The sequence below is a fragment of the Panthera leo genome, chromosome B2, assembly GCF_018350215.1.
Source record: "Panthera leo isolate Ple1 chromosome B2, P.leo_Ple1_pat1.1, whole genome shotgun sequence".
In the NCBI taxonomy this organism is placed as follows: Eukaryota; Metazoa; Chordata; class Mammalia; order Carnivora; family Felidae; genus Panthera; species Panthera leo.
In genome coordinates this window covers 65,886,332-65,903,081 of record NC_056683.1, presented here as the reverse complement: position 1 = coordinate 65,903,081, position 16,750 = coordinate 65,886,332, and the positions used below count along the sequence as shown (strand labels likewise).

At 42.7% G+C, this 16,750-nt stretch overlaps 1 protein-coding gene and 1 long non-coding RNA gene across 2 annotated transcripts in view; both read left to right on the top strand.

Annotated features, from left to right (window-relative positions):
• Positions 1 to 15,856, top strand: part of LOC122220089 — a 28,219-nt gene extending 12,363 nt beyond the window's left edge. The window contains exon 3 of the long non-coding RNA XR_006202671.1: positions 15,634 to 15,856. This is a non-coding gene — a long non-coding RNA (uncharacterized LOC122220089). The remainder of the gene's footprint in view (positions 1 to 15,633) is intronic.
• DPPA5 (developmental pluripotency associated 5) lies at positions 2,665 to 3,921 on the top strand. The gene is made up of 4 exons (XM_042937337.1): positions 2,665 to 2,728; positions 2,881 to 2,992; positions 3,066 to 3,245; positions 3,670 to 3,921. Exons 2-4 carry the CDS (start codon positions 2,881 to 2,883, stop codon positions 3,726 to 3,728), a joined length of 351 nt encoding a protein of 116 aa, XP_042793271.1. The 5' UTR covers positions 2,665 to 2,728; the 3' UTR covers positions 3,729 to 3,921.
• Positions 15,857 to 16,750: the final 894 nt, after the last annotated feature.

The following is a 16,750-nucleotide window of genomic DNA, read 5'->3' as shown; positions in this document are numbered from 1 at the left end:
AAAGTATTTAGAAAGCATGATAAGGAAATTCTCACTGAGGAGATGGGTTACACTTTTGTCCCCCAATAGTGTTACTTTGTATTAGCTAACTAACACACAATTACTTCTCCTCCCTTCCATTAAAATTCAAAACCACAGGTTTTGAACTGAGCCTGGCTGGCTCAGTCAGTAGAGCATGTGACTCTTAATCTCAGAGTCAGGAGTTCAAGCCCTAAGTTAGGCATGAAGCCTACTTAAAAAAAATAAAAAAGCAAAAAAGCAAAACCACAGAAAAGTAAAAAGAATTCTGTATGTCCTTACTGAGAATCAACTGTTGACATTTGTCACATTGGCTTTCTATATATACATAGAAAATGATAGTGTTTCATTTTTTTTGGCAGGGGGCTGAAATATTTGTAAGTAAATTGTAGATATCAACACTTTACATATTTCAGCATGTTTCTCACGGGAAACAGCACTTTCCCTTATATAATAAAACTACTTGGGGTGCCTGGGTGGCTTAGTTGGTTAAGCATCAGACTCTTGATTTTGGCTCAGGTCATGATGTCAGGGTTTGTGAGATGGAGCCCCGTGTTGGATTCTGCACTGACAGTGTGGAGCCTTCTTGGTATTCTCTCACTCTCCCTTTCTGTCTGCCCCTCTCCCACTCACATTCTCTCTCTCTCTCTCAAAATCAATAAACATTAAAAAAATTAAAAAATATTTGTCATGTTCTACAAGTTATGTATTATAGAACATATATTCAAATATTACTTTACAACATAGTCCATATTAAAATGTCCCCATTGGGGGAAGCTGGCTGGCTCAGTCTGTAGAGCATGTGACTCTTGATCTCAACGTTGTGAGTCTGAGCCCCATGTTGGTGTAGACATTACTTAAAAATAAAATCATTTGTAATATTTTTTAATGTTTATTTATTTTTGAGAGAGAAAGACAGAGCATGAGTGGGGGAGGGGCAGAAAGAGAGGGAGACACAGAATCTGAAGCAGGCTCCAGGCTTTGAGCTGTCAGCACAGAGCTGGATGCAGGGCTTGAACCCATGAACCATGAGATCATGACCTGAGTTTAACTGACTGAGCCACCCAGGTGCACCTAAAAATAAAATCTTATAAGAAAAAACAGCCCCCATTGGTCTAAAATGTTCTGTCTCTGCCTTTGATTCAGGATTTGAATTATGCATTGCATTTCATTGTCTCTTTATTAATAAAAGTCTTCATTTTTGTTTATATGACATTGACAAACCAGTAGTCCAATTGTCCTATTGGTGATGCTAATTCTGGTCTTTGTTGAGGTGGCATCTGTCCTCCAACTCTATATTGTAAAGGAACATTCTCTCCTGTCATTCCTTCCAGAACTTGTGAATATCCAGTTCCTTAATAGTTGAATATTTGATAGTTTTAGCCATGGATAATTATATAAATTGATTACATTGGTGGTTGCTAAAATCCCACAGTTGTTCAACATTATTTATTTTGAGAAGGGGGGAGAGGCAGAGAGAGAGAGAGAGAGAGAGAGAGAGAATCCCAAGCAGGGTCCACACTGTCATCACAGAGCCAGACTTGAACCCACCAACTGTGAGATCACAACCTGAGTCAAAACCAAGAGTCAGACACTCAACCAACTGAGCCACCCAGGCGCCCCAAGAACCTAGTTTTTGACTGAATATGAAGAAGTCTGCCCTAAGAAATAGTCTTAATATAGTAAGCTCATGGGCTTAGATGTTACCAGAACAAGGTCTTGGGAAAAGTCAGCTTCATCTCTGCATTTATGAAGCTACGAAACATTGAAATCACACTTTCATTGGGTGAATCCCATGTATGAACTACAAATGATGTGCTTTTTAAATGAATAAAACTATTTTTTTTTAAGTTTATTTATTTTGAGAGAGAGTGTGTGCACAAGTGGTGGGAGAGCAGAAAGAGAGAATCCCAAGCAAGAATCCCCAATGCAGGACTCGAACTCACAAACCTGAGATCATAACCTGAGCCCAAGTTGGGTGCTTAACTGATTGAGCCACCCACGTGCCCCTAAACAAAACTATTTAGAACCAGAAGTCTGGACAGTGTGGAGCCTTCTTGGTATTCTCTCACTCTCCCTTTCTGTCTGCCCCTCTCCCACTCACATTCTCTCTTTCTCAAAATCAATAAACATTAAAAACATACAGTTTGGGCCAAAATGGCCAGGTGCGGCACACCTGAGCTCTGAAATCTGGATAGATTTAAAAGTTCCAGACTCATGGGCTTCAAGGAACGTGGACAGCTGAGGCAGTTTAGAGCCCCCATCACATTCCTTGAAGATAAATAATTTCTGAATCTCCTTTTCTCATTTGTTAAATGGCAGCAATTTTATTCCCAAGTCCCCAGGAGTTGTAGGGGTCTCAGTGAAGACTCAGGGTTGGGCCCCGTTAGGTCCAGGGGAAATGGAACCCTCCTTTGGAACGTGGGAGGCAAGGACTTGATTTGGCAGCTCCCCTGTGGTTCTCGCACCCTCAAACCTCAGTTTTCGACTTTTGCGGGTTCAGGCCCAACCGCTCGTTCCCAGGGGAAGAGCTGCCATCGCCCTCTCCCCCACACACTCCCCAGGCCAAGAGATTCTGGTGCGGAAGCAACGAGTCGACGGAAACCCTTATACCCTCTGAGGCAGCTGGGCCCACCGGTGCTGGGGAGAGAGGAGGGTGACGGAGATGGTCACGTGCACGACCTAAGCGCAGGCGGGCCGGCGGAGCGTTGTGAGTGGCCGACTAGGGCGCCAGGCAGGGGGCGGGGCTTGTCGTAGGCGGGGCCTGCCCAGGTGCTCAACTTCCAGCCCGCGCCGCGGCCCTGGCTGACTGTGTTAGGCCTAGCTTGGGTTGGAGTGTAATTGGATTTGAAACCAGTGCAGATGGGGACGCTGCCGAAACGAAAAGATATTCCACCGTGGGTGAAAATTCCCGACGACTTGAAAGATCCTGAGGTGTTTCAGGTCCAGACACAACTCTTGGAAGCTATGTTTGGTGAGTGAGCCCAGCCCTGACCCAGGCGTCTCGGTCTCCGTGGTCCTGAGCGCTCATCTCCTTCCCCAAACAGGCGTAGGTGGATCTCGAATCCCGTACATCGAGCGAGTCAGCAAAGTCATGCTTGAGTTAAAGGTTCTGGAATCCTCGGGCCTCGCCGAGGTCGTGGTTTATGGCTCTTACTTGTACAAGCTTAGGGCCAAATGGATGCTCCAGTCCATGGCCGAGTGGCACCGCCAGCGACAGGAACGAGGTGAGAGGTTTGGGGAAGCCTGGGTAGTTTTACTCCCTCTTCTGTAGCCCTTCTCACCTCTCCCTCTCTTCCACTGGCAACCACCACCCGCACTTTAGGCACCACCGGGGCGGCCCCCAGTAATGCCGTCTCTTGGTCCTAGAGACCCTGGATTAAGACTACGAAGAGAGGCTGCCTGGGACTGGCCTCATAGGGAAAGATTATCTGAGACCTGATCCCCATTCTTCCCTTCCCTCCAACACTCCCCCTAGCTTCTTAGGGGATATTGGAATGGGCTCAGCGACCCCACCTTCTGAGGACTCCCAAGAATTCCAGGTGCAGACCCCTGGGCTGGGAAGTCCCAGAAATGAACCTTTAAAGAGGCTGAGAACTGCCCAGGCTTTTACCTTCTTTCCTCATGAACATCTGTTGCTTTCTGGTGCAGGGATGCTCAAGCTGGAGGATGCCATGAAGGCCCTGCATCTAGGTCCTTGGATGAAGTGAAGCCAGTTAGCAACCAACGCACCTGGATGCGGGATTGAGAGTAGACTGTGGTCAGAGCTGGAATGATCTGGCCTGGTTTAAAGTCTGCTCCAGCTTGGCAAGGAAAAACCAACTGTTTGTGGTCTCTGGCTTTGCCTCAGAGTCCTAATGTAGCTACCATTGCCACCCGCCCCTCCCCTCCCAAGTTTGCTAATTAAAGACTAAAATTTTGAATAAATAGCTCCTTGATGTTTCATTGAAGATATTGGAGATAACATCACAGCCAAGGTGGCCCTTGAGTTTAACCCTTAATTAAAACTTTCAAAGCTAGAAATGTCCAAGAACACACTTGGGGTAAAAAAAAAAAAAAAAAAAAAAAAGGTGGGGGGGAGGGTCTAGGAGTTGGGTTCTGAGGTGCAGCTTTGACCAAAACTCAGTCAGTCTTAGGGGAAATGTGATATTGTCTGGAACTGACCTGGATTCTTTTTAAGCGTAACTATAATAGGTGAACATAACGTATAAAATGAAAAGCAAATATTCTCAAACAAATATAGAAGTGCCAGTACCTTCTCAGTGTACTACTTTTATACACATGTAAACCAAATAGAAGACCACTAGCTGAGTTCTCTGCATTTAGTCTGCTGCAGAATGTTATTTCGGTTGGAATTTGAAGAAAATTTAGCCTTATAGATAGGAATATGAAAAGGGAAAACCATACAGACCTCTTGAAAGGGTCTCTGGGATTCTCTACCACATTTATACAAAATTACCACACTTGGCCCCCAAAGGGTAAGTGAAATTGGGGGAGGGGGTAGATGAAAGGTTTCCAATAGGTGGGACTCAATCCTGATGGTGGAGGGACAGTCAGACTGGGGACTACACTTTTCCCTACTAGAGATTAGCTTGGTAGTTCACAGATCAGAATGAATCCCACTTAGGGAGCTTTCTGGCCCTATGACCTTAGGTTGTTCAACTGCCTCAGTCTCTAATTTGGAGATAATAGCATCTGACTCCATACGAAGTTGTGAGGTTTAGCTGTTTATATATGTATGGTACTTATAACTGGCATCACATAGTAAGAAGTGTTGACTATTTCTTCGGGAGATTGGCCAATAATGGGAGAGAAAACTATCAATGAGATGTTTTCTGCAAGAGACCAAGGTGGCATGTCCATCAGATAACTGCTCCCCACCCCCCCACCCCCTTCACTATCACTAAATGAATGGCATCACCATTTTAGCCCAGTGGTTCTGGCCAAAAACTAAGAGCCATCATCGACACCTCACATGAAATCCAGGAGCAAGCCCAATCATCTTTACCTTCGAAAAAATAACCCAGATTGAAGCCCCTCCTGCACCTGCATTTTCTCCAGCCCTGCTGTCTCCACTCCCATCTTCCCTTGCCAGGACTCCTGGAAGAGACTCAAACAGGTTTCAATGGTTTCTCTTTTAGTTATCTCATGATCTGTTCTTCAGCCACTCTTAATTATTATTTTTTTTTAACATTTATTTTTGAGAGACATTTATTTAGCCTGACCTGTAAGGCCCTGTGTAATCTAGTTTATTATCCTGTTGCTGCCTCTCAAGCAAACCATTTTGGTACCCCTTCAGGGCTTTTATCTTCTCTCTTGAGCCTGGAACATTTCTCACATTTTCAAATTGTTCTGATCCCTTCTCTCAGGTCCATGTTCATCTCTAGAGAGGTCCACTCCTTCACAGTCTCTACTTAACCTACTTTACTTTTCTTCATCGCATTTGTAAACCTTACTGACAGTGTTAGCTGCTCATTTTCCTCCTCTCTTCCACTAGAGTGTAAACTCCAGCAAGGCATTTTTTTTTTTTTTAAACAGGCAATATGTAGGATAGAATGTTTAAGGGTTATTTCAGAAGACGCTGATACAAGCTAGACTGCTTGGGTTTGAAAAATTATCAGCTACCTATTAGGTTTGGAGCCATGCGCATGTCGGCCTTTGTGCTTCAGTGTCCTGTTTGTAATATGAGGATAATAACTATCTCAATGTGTTGTAGTGAGGATTAAATAAGCCAAGACTATGTCCTAAGACTATGTCAAGTCTTAGAACAATGTCCCTTACAATGGGCATTCAATAAATACTTCTTGAATGTAGGAGGAAGGCTGCTCTTCATCCACTGCCACTGGAACTAGATTGCTCCCTTCCGGCCTCCAGCCCAATCCTTTAAGGTTCTCATTATTGAAGACTCAATGGGAGAAGCCATGGAAATCCTTTGTAAAGGGCCTTGTTTTTCTGTCTCCTGAAAGCGTGGAATGCTCGTCCTGTTTTTTGGGGTCTTTAGCACACCATACAGCTTTTGGGTAACTGGGAAAACAAAGATGCATTTTGGCACACTGTTGAAGTTCCTTTGGCGAGTAGAGCAGGAGACCAGGCATGTACCTCAATTGGCATTTTGACACCCTCCCTTACAGCCTTGAGAATTGTACCAATACTCTGGTCAGAAAGCAGCTCCTGCCCAAGATTTTGGGGGGAAAATCAGTCTCATCTTTCCCACACCCACAAGAAATGATTGTTAAAACAACTGTACCTCTGATTTTGAAGAACTAGACACAGATAAATGAATTTCCTCCTATTTGGAATGTCAGGAGGGGAAGCTGGCTTAGCTCCATGCGGTAAGAGGGCTTGATTATTTACAAAGGTTGGTCTGTCTTGCACATTTGTTCCTTGCAGGCAAGGAGATCTCATGGTCTGTCATGGCAGAATCATTGGTTGCCAGGACCAGAGGCAATACCAGGGCCCAAGACTCCATAGACTGGGGAGGGGCTCGTTTGGGATGAGGTGGGCTGTTGGCAGGTGCCATCTTAGTTTCCAGGGAAGAGATTGTTGGTGAATCGTGGTCACCTCATGGTGGTTCTCTATGGCTTTGGGCACATTTTAATGGAACAGCATTGGTCAGGATATTTTTGAAAACCTGTCAGTGGTTGCAATGTAATGAGAACTATGGACTAAGGGGAGAGTACTGGTTGTAGTTATATTGGAATAAACAGCATTTTCTTAAGTAACAGTAATATTTAACACTTACTTGCAAATTTTTAATAGGTACCACACTCATGGATCAGAATCCCAAAATGATAGAAAAGTCTCCTTCCTATCATTTATAGGATTATAAAAATTATTATCCATTTATCTACCTATTTCTACTCTCCCAAAATAAAAAGCTGTCTATGCACTCTCCCAGAGTTTTTTTTTTTTTTTTAAATACAATTACAATTATAAATGTAGATTATTTTCCTCCTTCCTTATAGCTGGGCATTATTCCATTTAATTAGTTCTCTACCAAAGGATTTTTGGGTTGTTCCCAACCTTTGGCTTTTACATAGGTGTGGTGAATATTTGAAAGTCATTGTTTTGCCAGTTTGCAAGTAGTCTGTAGGCTACATTCTAGGGAAAATTGCTGGTCCAGAGAAGAAAAAGTATATATAATTTTGATAGATATTACCAAATCGCCTTCCACAGGGGTTAAGGTAATTTCACCCCCAGCAGTAATATTGCCTGTTTCTCCACAAGTTCATCCAGAGATGGTTGGCATACTCTTCTTTTGCTGATCTGTTAAAATGCATAGTCTTTCTGAGTTCCGTACTTCTTGCTTGAGTCTGCTCTATAGACCAACAGTTGTGGTTCCCTCAAATTGTCCTTGGCTAGTGCACCCTTCAAACAATCAGTTTGCAATGAATGTGTGTGGAAATGTAAACTGGAGAGTTGGGAATCCAAATTCTGCAATGCAAATGAAACACACAAAACTGTCCTTGCCCTTATGTGGCATCTGGGTGGATCAGTCGGTTAAGCATCGGACTCTTGATTTCAGCTCTGGGCATGATCTCCTGGTTTGTGAGATACAGCCCCTTGTGGGATTCTGCGCTGACCTCAAGGGGCCTGCTTGGGATTCTCTCCTCTCTCAAAATAAATAAACATTAAAAACAACAACGACGACAACAAAAACTGTCCTTGCACTTAAAATCTACAAATTTCGTCCCGAGGGCAGTGCTTCCAAGGGTAGAAAACATCTTTAGGTTAATCTGGGTCAAAGTAGCAAAATCTGGAAATTTAAGAATATGCCATAAATTCCATGCACACCCTGGAATGAAGATGTTTTAGCCCTTAGAAACACACACACATACACAAAACTTTGAGAAAATTCATAAGAAAAGTTTTGGAATAACCTGAAGATTAAAAAAAAAAAGGTTGTTTTGGGGGTGGCTACCTTTTTTTTTTTCCCCTTGAGTTTTAAGCTTTTGACCAGTTTTCCACCAAGGATAAGTGCAAGATTATGAAAGGCAAAACAACTTTCATTGTAATGGAGATGGGGGGTCTGCCCTAGGGAAGGTCAGACTTTGGCACTGATGAGATTTGGAGAGGAGGAAAATCTAGGATTTAGTCAAGGAAAGCCTGGATTGCTTACAAAACAGAGTTGATGAACAGGAACAAAATCCAATCTAGTGAAATCCTTTGGCCCAAAAGTGGTTAACAATAGCCAGTGCTGATTAAGGCCTTCTTGCCTGCCAGGAACTCCATTAAGATCTTGCATTTAGTGACTCACCTAATTCTCTCAATACTGTAATTTTACAGTTTAGGAAAACCAAGGCTCATCAGTCACACCCCCTCCTCATGATTCATATATTCACATTTAAATAGGTATATAAGTTTTGAAAATTACAAGAAACAATTTTACTCTTTACATGGAGTGGGGGAAGGGGGAGATTCCTAGCAGGTGTAGGCACTCCTGGTTGGGACCCACACGAGTGCCCAAACAGATCTCCACTCCCTCTCACTGTGGGCTCCCCAGGAGGTGTAACCAAGGACTCCCAGGACCCAGGGCGTCGCTGGGAGTGGGGCTGCCTGGACATCAAGTGTTTGGAGGAGCTTCAGGGTGCTTGGGACTGACCTGGGTGGTGGTGGTGCGGGGGGCGGTTAGGGAAGTTTCCCCAAGTAAGTCAGTCTGTGAGCCTGGCCAGGCGTAAGGGACTGGAGCAGATGCACCGCCCAGTAGAGACCTTGGGAACCAACGCTTGGGCCGAATGGCTGGGATTGAAGGAAAGCAGAGCAGACGGTGTTAAGGCTGGGAAGGGAGGAAGCAGGTCAGCCCAAGGCCTTGCAGACCATGCTAAGAGCTGGGGAAGTCATCCAGGGGTTTAAACTGATGGTGAGCTTTTGAAGAAGCTCTGGTTCCTCAGAACCACTCAAGTTCAGTTTCTGTCTCCCCTCCAGCTAGGATCTCAGTTTACATCCCGATTCCTCTCTAATCCCTCTGCCTTGCCTCCCCCCTGCTCCCATCAGTTCGTTTAATCTGGAAACTTTTGTTGAGTGTCTGCTTTGCCACCTGCTCAGGAACCTTGTTCTAGGGAGAAAAGAAAAATGAAGATGTGGCCAGGGAGCATTTTCAGGATTTCAGGGAATATTTTCAGGAAGCAAGCATCTGGAACGTGATTTACAGGAACTAAATCTGAAACATTAAATTGTATGGTTAACTAATGAGGAAGAAGAGGTTTATCTGTTTGGCATGTAGAATTTGGGAATTAGATTTTGTTCAAAGAGAGATGGCTGTACCAGGTCCATGTTGTAATCTCTGCAGCAGCAGTTCTGGAAACACTAGGTAATCCTAACCTGACTTCAGCCATCAAAATCTGGACCTAATTTCTTGGGATTTTGTTTTTATTTCTTTTTCATTAAAAAAAAAAAGTTTAAAGTTGGAGAGAGGAGAGAGGGAGAGAGTGCGAGCACAAGCAGAGGAGGGGCAGAGAGAGAATCCCAAGCAGGCTCTGCACTGTCAGTACAGAGCCCGATGGGGCTCGAACTCACGAACTATAAGATCATGACCTGAGTCGGACACTTAACTGACTGAGCCACCTAGGTGCCCCTGTTTTTCTTTCCAACTTTAGCAGAAAGCATGGTTATTGTTGTTGCACAGGGGATGTCTAAGATTTAATTTTATTAAGCTGCCAAATTAAATAGTGTTCAGCTATATTGTTGAAAAAGAAAAATAAGAAAATGTCCAACCTTCAAGGACTGCTAGCATGAACTTCTGCCACAGGTGTGGGACTTTAATGAGGGACAGGTAAGGCAAAGAAACTAGGGTGGAATGAATCAGGGCTTTGGGTATGAAGAAAGGAACTAAAAGGGAGAACAGATAGACAATTCTTCTCTTTTTTATTTGTATTTATTTTTTTATTGTTTATTTTTGAGAGAGAGAGTGTGAGAGGGAGAGGGACAGAGAGACAGGGAGACACAGAATTTGAAGCAGGCTCCAGGCTCTGAGCTGTCAGCACAGAGCCCAATGTGGGGCTTGAACCCATGAACTGTGAGATCATGACCTGAGCTGAAGTCGGATGTTTAACCAACTGAGCCACCCAGGTGACCCATTTTTTTTGTTTTGTTTTTGTTTCTTTAATTTTTAAATGTGTATTTATTTTTGAGAGAGAGCGAGCGAGCAGGGGAGGGACAAAGAGAGGGGAGACACTATCTACCCAGAGATAGCATCAGATTCCACAAGTTAAGGGTTCAATCCCACAAGACTGCCTCCCTCCATCACCACCACTTCAGATGCCAGTCATGAACCTGGGTTATTACCTGTGTTTCTGAACAATGGGCTACATATTGGAGCTTCCAACTCCCCCTTCCTTGGGCTTCAGACACCAGGTGCAAATCCAGCTTATTACCTGTACTTCTGAACAAATGGCTATAAATTAGAGGTTTCCATGACCCTCACCCCACCTTGGGTTTGTTAGGGTGGCTCACAGAACTCTGGGAGCCAATTTACTCACTAGATTGACAGTTTATTATGAAAGGATATAACACAGAACAGCTGAATGAAAGAGATGGGCAAAGGGCAAGGAGCTTCCACGCTTTTCCAAATGTACCACTCTTTCCAAAGCTCCACCTATTCCCTAACTTGGAAGCTCTCTGAACCCTCTCCTTTTGGATTTTTAATGGAGGCTTCATTACACTGACATGATTGATTAAGTCATTGGCCATTGGTGATCAATTCAATTTCCCGCCCCCTATCCCCTGGAGGTCTGAGGGCTGGATTGAAAGTTTCAACTCTCTGATCAGTGGTTGGTTATCCTGGTCCAAAAGTCACCTCATTAACATAGAAAAAGACACTTCAATGGCTCTGCCTCAGGAAATTCCAAGGGTTTGATTTGCTGTGAGCCAAAACTAAGGAGTCAAATAGCCAGTCAGAGGAGGATTCACCCTTGATGGGATCCTGTAGTCAAAGGGCCCTCGCTGGAGGGATCTCTGAGGAACCCACCAGAGGACTGCATAGAGTCTGGAATGGAGTTCCGTGGAGTTCTGTTGAGCAGCATTTTCAAGATGACTCAAGGTGGCTTTTTTCTCTAGGTCGACAGGACATAGGCACTTTTGCCCCACTGGCAAGGAAACACCTCTCCATTTTACACTAGTCCTCTCTCCATGTTTTGCCATCTGGACAATTGGTTGGCCCTTTGCCTTTAGACTTTTGCAGATCTGAAACTCACCCACCCACCAGTCTCTGTGTTCCATCAAGTATAGAGGACACAGAAAATTTCTTGGCAGTTCTCCTGAAGACCCCTCTCTTGGCTTGGGAAGGGGTTGGGGAAAGATCCCTAGATTTCTCCCATGGACACAAGTGGACACAAGTCTTTAAAGAACTCATTTAAATCTTAGCCTTCTTTATATATAGCCTGGAATTGGGTGATGGGCTAATGTTGGTGGAATTGGATTTTTGCCAAGCAGTCTGCTTTACAAGCCCTCTATAGGTGTTATAACTTCCTCTTGTTGAATGTGAGAGTACTTGATATATATTTTTCTCAGCTTTGGGGCCTCAGACAGAACTACAAAGATTAGGAGTCCTATTTTAACATCTTATTACGGGCTTTGGTGGGAAAATTTGTTATTTGGTATTGGTATTTTGTATAGAGAGGAATATAGGCTATTATTTATATCTGAGTTAGTCCTCAACTTACTATTATAAATCATTAATGTTTCTTGCCAGGATTTGGTATGAAAATTATTATTTTGTTTTTTAAGCTGTATTTATTTTTTTGAAAGAGAGGGGTGGGGGGACAGAAAATCCCAAACAGGCTCCACACTTAAAGCGCAGAGCCTGATGTGGGGCTCAAACTCATGAACTATGAGATTATGACCTGAGCCAAAGGCAGACGCTTAACTGATTGAGCCACCCAGGTGCCCCTGAAAAGTTGTTTTAAAAAGGTTAGCCTTTTAATAGATATATAGGAGTATCCAATTGTGGTTTGTTTGTTTTGTTTTTGAGAAATTTTAAAAGTATGGCACAGAATAAATGGCATGTTAAAAGTGTACATTTTGATGAGTTTTGACATATTTGTATATACCAGTGAAACCATCACCATTATCAAGATAACGAACATCTCCAAAATCCCCAAGTTTTCTCTTGCTCCTTTATAATTCCTCTCTCCTGCCCCTCTCTTGCCTTGAACCTGACTTAGAGGGGACACATTCAGTCTTTCACCATTAAATATGATGTTAGATGGAGGTTTTTGTAGATGCTTTTCATCAACTTGCTTAGGAAAAACTCCTCCTGCGTGTCTCCTGTCCTCTCAGTACTCTACTACAACTATTTCACTTCTGCCACTTCTGGTTATGAAAGGTGTGTAGGCTTCCCCACACCAAGCACTTCTGCAACCCCAGCCGGGTGTCCTACAGTTAAACTAAATTCTTATTTTATTTTATTTTATTTTAATTCATTTATTTATTTTTTAATTTACGTCCAAGTTCATTAACTTATAGTGCAATAATGATTTCAGGAGTAGATTCCAGTGATTCATCCCCTTTGTATAACAGCAAGTTTCTTCCTTAATGCCCCTTACCCATTTAGCTCATCCCCCCACCCATAGCCCCTTCTATGACCCTCAGTTTGTTCTCTGTATTTAAGAGTCTCTTATGTTTTGTCCCCCTTCCCCGTTTTTATATTATTTTTGCTTCCCTTCCCTTATGTTCATGTTTTGTATCTTAAATTTCACATGTGAGTGAAGTCATATGATATTTGTCTTTCTCTAATTTCACTTAGCATAATAATACACTTAGTTCATTCACATTGTTGCAAATGGCAAGATTTCTTTCTTTTTGATTGCCGAGTAATACTCCAATGTGTATACATACCATATCTTCTATATCCATTCATCTGTTGATGGACACTTGGGCTCTTTTCACACTTTGGCTATTGATTATTTTTTATTTTAATGTTTATTTTTGAGAGAAAGAGAGAGCACGAGCATGAGTAGGGGAGGGGCAGAGAGAGAAGGAGACAGAGGATCCAAAAGTAGGCTTCCAGATATCAGCACAGAGCCCCAACTGAGCCACCCAGGCACCCATTAAACTAAATTCTGACACTATCTACCTAAAGATAGCATCAGATCCCACAGGTTAAGGGCTCAGTCTACACAAGACTGCTTCCCCTCCCCCATGCCAGTTGAACCCTGCCTTCTGACCAACTAGCTATAAATTGGAGGTTCCTATTGCCCTCTCCCAGGCTCATTCAATATATTTGCTAGAGCAGCTCAGGAATTCAGGAAAATATTTAGTAGATTACAGGCTTATTATAAAACATATAATTAGCAACAGCCAGATGAACAGATTCATAGGGCAAGGTATGGGGAAATGATACAGAGTTTCCATGCCTCCTCCCTGAATCTCCACATGTTTACCAACTTGGAAGCTCTCCAAACCCTGTCTTTTTGTTTTTTTAAGGAGGCTACTTTACAAAGACATGATTGATTAAGTCCCTGGCCATGGGTCATTGATTCAACCTCCAGCCCCTCTCCTTTCCCCCAGAGGTCAGTGGGGTGGGACTGAATGTTTCAACCTTCTACACACCCTCTAAACTTAAGCAGTGATGGGATCCAAAAGTCACCTCATTAACATGACAAAAGGCACCCTTATCACTCTCCTCACTTAGGAAATTTTAAGGGTTTTAGGAGCTCTCTGGACCAAAAAGGGGATGGAGGCCAAATGTATACATTTTATTGTAAATCAAATATCACTCAGGTTAAGGCAGTTCTCTTCTCCACCTACTGGAGCGTTTTGTTTTGTTTTGTTTTGTTTTGTTTTGTTTTGTTTTGTTTAAGTCTTGAATGGGTGTTGAATTTTATCAAATGCTTTTTCTGCATCAACTGGTATGATCTCGTGGTTTTTCTTCTTTAGTCTGGGAACATGGTGGATAACATTGATTTTTTTTTTTTTTAAGTGAATTCTTTCCCCAACAAGGGGCTTGAAGTCATGACCCCAAGATCAAGAGTCACATGTTCTACTGACTGAGGTAGACAGGTGCCCGCTTTTTTCAGACAGTAAAAAACCCTTTATTTTATTTTATTTTATTTTATTTTATTTTATTTTATTTTATTTATTTTATTTTTATGTTTACTTATTTTCAGAGAGAGTGAGCACGTGCACACGAGTGTGTTAGGGGCAGAGAGAGAGAGAGAATTCCCACTAACAACTCAAAGCCCACAGGGTTCAATCAAAAGAACCATGAAATCATGGCCTGAGCTGAAAACAAGAGTTAGACACTTAACTGACTGAGCCACCCAGACTCCCTGAAAACACTTTATTTTAATGATCTGATTATCTCTTAATTAAAAATTTAAATTTAGAAAAGAGAGATTACCATGCTCTGTGAAATTAGAAAAGTGTCAAAAATCACATACATTCTCTCTTTCTCACATACATTCTCTTTAATAGATAAGCTTAACATTAGTGACAAATTTTGATAGAGTAGAAAGCCTTCATTATATTTGTCTGTATTTAAAGTTATCTAGGGGTGCCTGGGTGGCTCAGTCAGTTAAGTGTCTGACTCCTGATTTCGACTCAAGTCATGATCTCATGGTTCATGAGTTCTAGCCCTGCTTTAGGCTCTGCAGAGCCTGCTTGGAATTCTCTCTCCCTCTCTCTGCCCCTCCCCTGCTCGTGCTCTCTCTCTCAAAATAAATAAAACTTAAAAAAAAAAAAAGTTATCTATCTTTTGAAAAGAGAAGTTCCGAGGCTAATGTGCACTGAGGTTGTCAACGTGAAAAGTGTTTTGTCTTGACTCCTGGCACTAATATTAGCAATAAAGAATTAGAGATTGATGTCCAAAGTGAAAGCAACAGTTTTATTAAAGCAACAGTACACTCTCTAAGAGACAGCAGGCAGGTTCCTCGGGATACAACTGCCCTTAGAATTTTATTTGTTGGGTCTTCCTGGGCTGGGAGGAGCCGAGATGTACACTGGGGTGGTCTCTCATGGAGGCTGCTTTCAATCATTTGTGGGACTCATACTACAGGTGGGTACGGGGAGTTTTTGACCCTGCAAGGTTTGTACCAGAAGGTCATGGCAGTCTTTCTCACTGGGGTGGGGGAGAGTTTTAACCACAAGGCAAATGCATTATAATGAATGTAGGGCTTACCCTGGGGCAGAGATGGAAGAGGAGAGCACTTGCTCTGCACCTGTGATTCTTGGTCTGTTAGTCCCAAGGTTTTGGAAACTGCAAAGTCGGGATTTTGTGGATCTCCCCACACTTACCTTCTAACCTGTGACCTATTTATCATCATCCTTGCCTCCTGTTCAAGTCTCTATCATTCCCCCCTTCAAGGACTTGGGACTCTGCCTCCTGGGTTCCTTCCACTGCTCATATCCACCTTCTACCTAACAAAGTTAAGAAATTTAAGAAATTAGATCAACATTTTATTCAAATTGTTTAACCTGGTGGTTATAGCTCATTAAGTTAAAGTTATATATTGGTTTGAGAGTGATTGGTGGTGATAAAAATTATCCAAAATAATGAGTAATGAGATATTTTGGCTTTAAAAGGATACCATACTCCTAAAATTTCAATTTTTTTATTTTAGTAATCGGTCAAATTTATTTATTTATTTATTTATTTATTTATTTATTTATTTATTTAAGTAATCTCTGTTAGGATGTCCTTGGAACCACAGTAGAGGGGACGGCCATCTTGCCAGAGCAACCCAATGAAAAGCCCCTAGTAGCGTGCCAGAACGAATTGGAGGTTAACCAATCACCGAGTGACAGCACGACCTGACTCGAAAAAGGCCCACCCGGACCTAAACCCAGAACCGCTGCAGCTTAAAAACCCCACCCCACCACACCTGGGTGCGACTTCCCTGACTTCTCTCTCTCTCTCTCCCTGAGTCACGGAACTTCGCCTGAGACCTTAGTTCCCAAATAAAGCCTTTGACTGCTAAAATTTTTTAGCCTCTGACTCCTATCTTTACCCTGCCTTGCGCCTGACCCTAACAATCTCTACACCCAACATGAGGCTTAAACTCACAACTCTGAGATCAAGAATTAAACACTCTTCTCACTGAGCCAGGCAGGCAGGCGCTCCAGTAATAAGTCAAATTTAAATATATATATACACACATATATACATATACATATATATGTATATATATACATGTATATGTAATTTTTTTAATGTTTATTGATTTTTGAGAGAGAGAAAGTGCATGTGTGGTGGGGAGGAGCAGAGAAAGGGAGAAAGAATCCCAAGCGGGCTCTGTGCTGTCAGCTCTGAGCCCCACACTGGCTCAAACTCAAACTGTGAAATCGTGACCTGAACCGATATCAAGAGCCAGTCGCTCAACCAACTGAGCCACCCAGAAGCCCCTAAATACATTTTATATTATATATCAGTCTATCTAGTTTATTTCTCACCACAGTTTTGGAAAACTGTCACCAAAATGCAGTTTACTTCACAGAAGAACTTACGTGATGAACCACAGCCATTAAGCACCCACAACTTAAGACACTTCAGTCACCTGTGCTTGTTCTTATACCTTCTCTCTGTCACCCTATCTGATTGGTACACTCTCCACCCTCAGGAAAATTGTCATTTTCAAAACCAGTTTGTAATGCCCCCGATTTCAAATCGGAGAGACCACCAAGGAGCCAATACCGATGCAAATGCACGAGGGTTTATTTGCAAGCTCGAGCTTGGGCCCGAGTATACCCGACACAGCAGAGCAGGGACTTGGACCCCTAGGTTAAAAGGGGTAGCAGT